Source organism: Microplitis demolitor, chromosome 3, assembly GCF_026212275.2.
Source record: "Microplitis demolitor isolate Queensland-Clemson2020A chromosome 3, iyMicDemo2.1a, whole genome shotgun sequence".
Taxonomy (NCBI): Eukaryota; Metazoa; Arthropoda; class Insecta; order Hymenoptera; family Braconidae; genus Microplitis; species Microplitis demolitor.
In genome coordinates this window covers 18,890,187-18,897,578 of record NC_068547.1, presented here as the reverse complement: position 1 = coordinate 18,897,578, position 7,392 = coordinate 18,890,187, and the positions used below count along the sequence as shown (strand labels likewise).

The 7,392-nt window shown below is 28.1% G+C and overlaps 1 protein-coding gene across 1 annotated transcript; it reads right to left on the bottom strand.

Moving 5' to 3' along the window:
* Nucleotides 1-1,373: 1,373 nt before the first annotated feature.
* On the bottom strand, nt 1,374-3,925 carry LOC103571540 (odorant receptor 4-like). The gene is made up of 4 exons (XM_008549730.2): nt 3,074-3,925; nt 2,288-2,395; nt 2,084-2,230; nt 1,374-1,433 (listed from the first exon to the last, which is right to left on the bottom strand). The coding sequence occupies exons 1-4, from the start codon at nt 3,923-3,925 to the stop codon at nt 1,374-1,376; spliced, it is 1,167 nt and encodes a 388-aa protein (XP_008547952.2).
* Between the last annotated feature and the right edge of the window lie 3,467 nt (nt 3,926-7,392).

Below are 7,392 nucleotides of genomic sequence, written 5' to 3'. Positions count from 1 at the left end.
AAGAAAAATATCGACTATGTTGTTGGATTTTCAACAACAAGGTCACAGTAAAGCACGAAAACAGTATATTGTGTGACAATGAAAAAGAACGATTTCGAACAGGGTTTCAACTGGTTATAGAGACACTGAAATATTAAGCTTTGATGCTGGTACCATGAAAAAAATGTTTTGTTCTATTACAATGTGCCTACCAATCATACACAGAAAAAAAGAATTTCTCGTGCTAAGAAATATTTTGCATTAAAAAATAAAAACATAAATTTTCCTAGGATTAGATAAAATTTCTTGGTATAAAAAATGTTGTCTCTCATTAAACACTTTTCTTATCTCAGGTAATTTTTTATTTTCAATTTCTAATGCAAAAAATTTCTTGAGACAAGTATAAATTTCTTTGGGGCAAGTAAAAATTTCTTGTGCCACAAAATGCTTTTTTCTGTGTAAGTTCACACCATTTTGAAGGCTAACCCAGTGAAAAATTATTTAAAAAATATTTTCTTTATCCCTGATCTTTGATGACTATTTTTTTAACGATTATTATTTGAAACGTTTAGGTTAAAAACTACTCTGTAAAGATGAATAAGTGCAATAGGTGAATATTCACTAATTTTAAGTGCCAATCAGACCACTTTTTGAAATAAGTGGTTCGGTTAGCACTTAAAATTAGTGATAATTCACTGATTTCACTTATTCATGTTTACAGAGTAAGTTTATTTTTCTTTAGATTTGTGTATTGTTTATTTTTCTTTCTTTGAATACGTCATTAGACTTTAGAGAGATACTCATGAAAATTTTAACTCAGTATTGCAAATTTTTAGTCAGAGTTCAAAAATTTCAATTGATTAACGAAAGTAAATAAAATAATTAGACAAATTCTTTACTTATAAGTTTTTATTACAGACTCTGAGATAAATGATTACAGACATGTCTATTAGCAAGTGCATGACCATGCATAATCATATACGAACGATCATAAATGCATTGCAATAATAAATACAAGCGTATTATGCGAATAAATTAGAATATACAAAAAGTCAATAATATGGTAAAATCTGTATGTGTTTCAAGGTGAAAGGGTAAATGATCTTTATGATTATTTTTATGAACTTCTTCCGAAATTCAACCAGGTGGAAGATCATATGACACATATGTAAATAAAAATAGAAATCTTCTATTTTTTGACTCGTTATTTAAATGATGTGTATGTACGCCCATATAGTATTTTCAATGCTCTTTTATAATCATGCATGATCATATATAATCAGATTTATATTTTCCTTACAATGATAAACTACACTGTTAATAATAATCGGATCATCATTTTTAAGCACACTAAATTCAAAGATTCGTCAGTTGAGCAGGTTTTTAAATTATATTTACTCCTTATCATCAAGGGTTTGCAGAAGAAAAAAGTAAGAAACTGCTGTATTGAGGAACTACGAAAAAAAAAAAATCATTTTATATGTAGTTTTATTTGTACTTATAGATAACTACTTTCATCTGTTGTAATAGTGTATTAAGAATTTGCAATGTAGTATTTTGTACGACAAGAGATGAAATAACGAAACTTTAGACAGGCAAACATTGTCTTTCCCAATGATGGGGTAGGATTGATCTCCCATCTGCCTCAAATCGCGTTTTGGTCTATGGTGCACACGCCAGATTTTTCATAATTATTAGCAATGAAGCTTCGAGCTTTGATGGTCGATGCCATTAAAAATGAGACTAAGACTAGTAACATATTTTTATACAAATTCAATTGTTATCGATTTGGTGAGTTAGAAAAACAAATCGTGATTCTGAGGCTTACAATTAAAAAAATGCCTTTGTTTGTATTGTTATGATGATACTATTTGATTGGAAAAATAACAAAATATGCTAATTATACAATGTGTAAGCTCTGTTTTGACTGTAATGTTGTTGACTTTCCGCTCAAGCTATCAAATTACGTTGGTGATGTGAATATCATTAAATAATCAAAGTAAACTCAATATGGCTCAATCATTGAGTGATAATTTGTACAATTGGTAACGTTGGTTTGTAAATAATTTTACAATATATCAAGTGAGTTAATTCTTTATCTTACCGTGATGAAAATTTTGACAGAAACAATTGAAAAATTGCAGGCTGTTAAAGTCAAAGGTCTCTGTGTTAGCATCATGACAATTGAAGTCATAAGACGTTTATTTCCGAACCAATTGGCAGCATAAATAGCATCTCTATAAACTTCACTCTAAAAACAAAATGATTTATATGAAAGCCTTGAAATAGTCAGTTTGCTAAAAATTACCTCATCAATTAAACAAGATCCACTCCATGCATAAATAAAAGTCTGCCCCAATTTCAATCCAACATATGCAACTAATAACAATCCTTTCACGATTGTTATACTTCTCATCTAGAAATATTTTATTTTTCTATATGTCATCATATCCTCGATAGAAAATTACGATGAAATCCCATTTAGAACAGCGGAATTCCTCGTGAGTTCTGATTGATTTTGATTCACTTGAATCGGAAATCCATCATAACTCAATCCCGTGCAAAAAAGGTCGTTCCAAAAAAGTTCGACATCTAGAACTTCTAAATCTAAGACCGATTGGATCTTTAAGTTGAATTTTTTTCGAACGTTAATGATTTTGTTACTAAAAAATGTCGTTGATTTAGACTTTTATGTGGGAGAATTCCAAATAAAATGCGAACATTTTCCAAATATAATTCTTAAAATGTGTATTTACTACATTTTTCCCTTCAACTATCGGGTTTCAAATTAGAGATTTTTAAGCGGTTTCTGAACGAAAGAAAAATTTGTAAATATACATTTTTAGAATTATGTTTTGAAAACGCTCTCATTTGATTTGAAATTCAATCACATAAAATTATAAATTAACTATATTTTTTTACTAACAAAAGCATTAAAGTTCGAAAAAAGTTCATCTTGAAGTTTCAATATGTGTCGAATTTTGAAGTTCTACACATCGAAATTTTTTGTAATCTTTTTGGAAAGAATTTTTTTTTTTAACACGGAATTGTTCTCATAGGAATTCAATTGAAATTTAATCAGAAATTACTTTACCTTTGATATTTGAAATAGTACTGTACAAAGGACAATGGCATTAGTCGTTACACTCCAAAGAATAATCGGTCCCCAAATTTTTTCCAGTATATCGCGACATCTCATTAATCTTTCATATTGAGTTACACATTTATCTAGAATACTGTTATCATCATCATCGTCATCAATATGCGTGATGTTATACGAGATTTCACGAAACTGAGCAATCATTTGAAAAATATAAAACGGAAATAATATATCAACACTCGTAGAAACGAAGAACATTGCTAATCCACAACATGTTTCAAAAACAAAATGAATTTGATAAACAATTCCATTGGAGGTTATCGTCCACGGATAACTGCATGGATATATGAGTGGATACTTTGTAATTTCAATATGATGAATATAACAACTTATTATAAAACTCAGTGGAGTAAGAATATAAGATCCTAGACAAGTGGCAACACAAATAGTTAATGACCATGATACAAGCTTAAACATTTCGACGTCTTTTAAAATGAGCTCCGATAATTTCGAGTCTTTTAATAATTTGTTGAAATATGGATGAAGATGTTCGTGGAGCTCTGTTAAGTCTTTATGATTTATTTTCAAACACACTATTTTCAAAATCGTAGTAACAAAGCTTGTTGAGATACTTAACCCTCGTGAAACGAGAGCAATATTTGGAAAATGTTCACCAACGTAACCAAATATCGCCAATGAAATTATTAAATGTAATGTCATTGGTATATAAGGCACAAGCCGATAAAAAATGTTTGATTTTTCATAAGGCCATACTCCTATAACTGTCCCTAGTTTTTTAGTAAGCTGGTAAAGCGAAGTATAGTCGGATATTCTACTTTTAGTCATTTTTTTTTCTTGTAAAACAAAGAACTCGAGTGCGTAGCTGAGTTGTAGAATAGTAATCCAAGTGTTTAAGATAATGTCTTTCCACGTAATGTCGAAAAGTTAAAAATAATAAAATGCATAAATTATCGGTGACTCTACGCATTGCGCATAAACTTTTAAAACTTTTAAATTTACTTTAAACATTATGACTTATTACTGTAATAGTTTTTTATTGATCGGAAATTTTTACCATGAAGCGGAGCGTCAGTTCTGATCCAACTATTACCTTTAGCAGATCATTTTAAAGTTAAGTTTCACTGCCTATACATTAATTTTTAGTCATCGATACATATTTTTTATTGTATTCGAAGGTTTTTGTGAAATCATACAGACAACTCATTAGAAGTTTATAACTTTCATCAATTCATTGTAAAATTTTTCTGATGTGAGTGTGATTTATTTAGCATTTAAATATTATTGAATAAATATAAAAAAGATATAGTAGGGTAAGACGGTGCGGTTAAAAGGGAAAATGTGTAATTATACAACACAATTTTACTATCGTTATCATTAATTTGGTTTGAGTTCTCGAAGCAATATGAAACTTAGCTTAACTGTCTAATCGTTTAAAATACGTAAAACAAAAAAAAGATAATGAATACTAGTCGTTATCAACCATACTATCATTGTTGCGAGTGATTTAACGATAAATTTACAATTAGATAATATACTGCTCGGTACCAGTGACCTGGAAAATGCATTTTGATGAAATAGCGGATATTTAACAGAATTAATGTTGTGTAATAATTTCTTAATGATAGCGAAAATCGATCAATAATATAAGATAGAAAACATGAAAATAAAAAATGTGAATAATAGATAGCTGGCAAATAGTTCAAATTTTGTTAAAATAATTAATAGTGATTTTTTATTGTTTACTATAAAATTTAAATATTAATCAAGACTTTTGTGTAGTAATCTATATTATACTTTTTGTATGTTATCATGAAAGATTCAATTCAAAATAAAATACATATACATTTTTTTACATTTTAATTATTTTTTATGTGGCAAAAGTACTATTGTATGTATTTATTTGTATTACCTTTCAAAGTATTGATAAATTTGATCAATTTATCATTGAATTCGATAGTTGTGTAATCTTTAATTAGAGATTTCTATTGAGTCTGACTAACTTTTAAATATCCAATTAAAATAGCAAGTGTAATACTTTACAAATTTGATTTTTCGAAAACAAATTTATCTAAACCATCAATTAAGTATTGAAGGAATAATATGCATGATAATGCGTAATCATGTACGATATTACATGCAAACAGATGCATCGTTCCAGCTGTTCGATATGATCGTGGATTAGTTTATGACACGTTTATATACAATTCATAGGCAAGCGTTTAATATGTCATTGAAATCTCCCAATTCTATGACTATAAATGTCTTTGCTCAGAAATTATACTAGATTAACTATACTTATCAGTGTTATATTTATACCTCAATATGGAATTACAATACGTGATTAGTGATTACAATTGATGCATGTATGATCACGTGCGATGTAACATAGTGATATATGTAGTGATCGTAATAAAAATTTAGTATAAAAGATTTAAAATCTTGTCATTAGAAAATAGGGAAAGGAGAGGGGGGGGGGCAAATAGGCCCCTTAAATTTTGGGGATCCATTTCACCCCAAAATCATTTGAGGCACTCAAAATTTTGAGGGGTACATTTGCCCCCCCCCCCCTCTCTTATTTGGAGGCAAGAATGATTCGGTGCTTTTTATAAATGCAGACATTATTGATGGGAAAAACCAGAACTTGAAAGAAACTTTTATATCATTTAAAATTTTACTTCAACTGAAAGTTCAATTAAACTCAAATGAATAAATTACAATGATAATTTATAAATACAACTGGCGTTCCTAGGTGTGGTGATTTACTGAATGCTTATAACCCGATAGAAAATAGTTTTTTGAATTCGTTTAATCAGTCAACTCAATCTAAATTTTTTATTTAGTTTGGTTTAATCCATAGACCATCTGTCACGCATTGTTACAAGATTTTCTGTTTTAGCGGTAGATCTTGAATTTTTCTACTATTTTTACGGTTCTACCGTCTTTTCTACTGATCTACCATTTTTTAAAATTTTTTCAACTAACAAAAAATTTATAAAATATTTCGTTTTAAATTTTCATTTTAGTTTTGAATTTTAAATTTCCGTGTCTATTCTACTTTGACAAACTGTATAAATAATTTGTGTTGGAGAACAATACGTTCGGTGACGATCTTTTAGATTCACCGGACAAGTAGACTTCAGTTTTGAACATATTTTAAGTCGACACTTTTATAGTATCCTTTAATTTTTTCATAACAACATTTAGATGTAGTATTGAAAAATGTTTTTTTTTTTTTAATATACAACTCATCATAAAAAATCGATACTTGGTTTTATTTTGTCTTTTTAATCGAATATCTTGCAATTTGGTGTTGATCTTCTCAATATTTTAATAGTTTATGGCCAAATCTTCTTCATCATCTTGGTTTATGTTTTATACACCTTTTCTTGTGTGCTAGATTATATTTTGATAATTAATGTTAAACTGTTAAATGGCAGCTTCATTAATTTTATCTGTAATACTGAGATCCTTTCTTAATGCATCAGACAAAAAATGTATCATTTGATTGGTTTCTGTTTAGTTATACCGCGGATTAAATTTTTTGCATGTATTTTTTTTACACAAGATGCCTATTGGCCCTTGCACTTTATGGGTAAAAAATTGATGAAAATAACATGAAATCTTACAAATCTTCAAAAATAAATTTTTAAGGCTTAAGTTTTGGTGGTTGACTTCAGAGTCAATGCATAGAATAATACGAAAATTGTGTCAATTGGTGCAGGTGGCACGGAACTAAAAAATCAAAAATAATCTCGAAATTAAGCACATTTTATACCGTTGGTATAAACTTATAGTTTATTGGTGTTTAAAAAATGGCTAATTAAGCAAATGTACCTTCAATCCACCAAAAAATGCTTGCTGTTGAAATTAGTATCAAAGCAATTTGTCGTTAATTGGATTTTTATTTATTAAGAATAGGTAGAGTCGCGATTCTAAACTAGTACTATGAATTTATTCAGAATTTCTTAAAAATACATATTTTTTAAATAATTAAATTGAGTGACATTTTTATCTATAAATTACTAAAATAACTGGTTGTTATCAATGATGTTTAAAATTAATAATTGAATTTTTAAATACTTATTGAAGCTTGTATTGATAAAAAGAAAGTCAGTAAATAAATATTTAATCGGTAAAGAATAAATAAAATTACTGAAATGAAAATATTTTCACGTCTTCTTTTATTTGTATTCTATTCTCATTATTTCATCAATTATCAAATTTAAAAATTTCATTAAATATGCTTAAGTATACTTAAGTGCAATATGAAAAAATTTGATTTGTCATTGAAT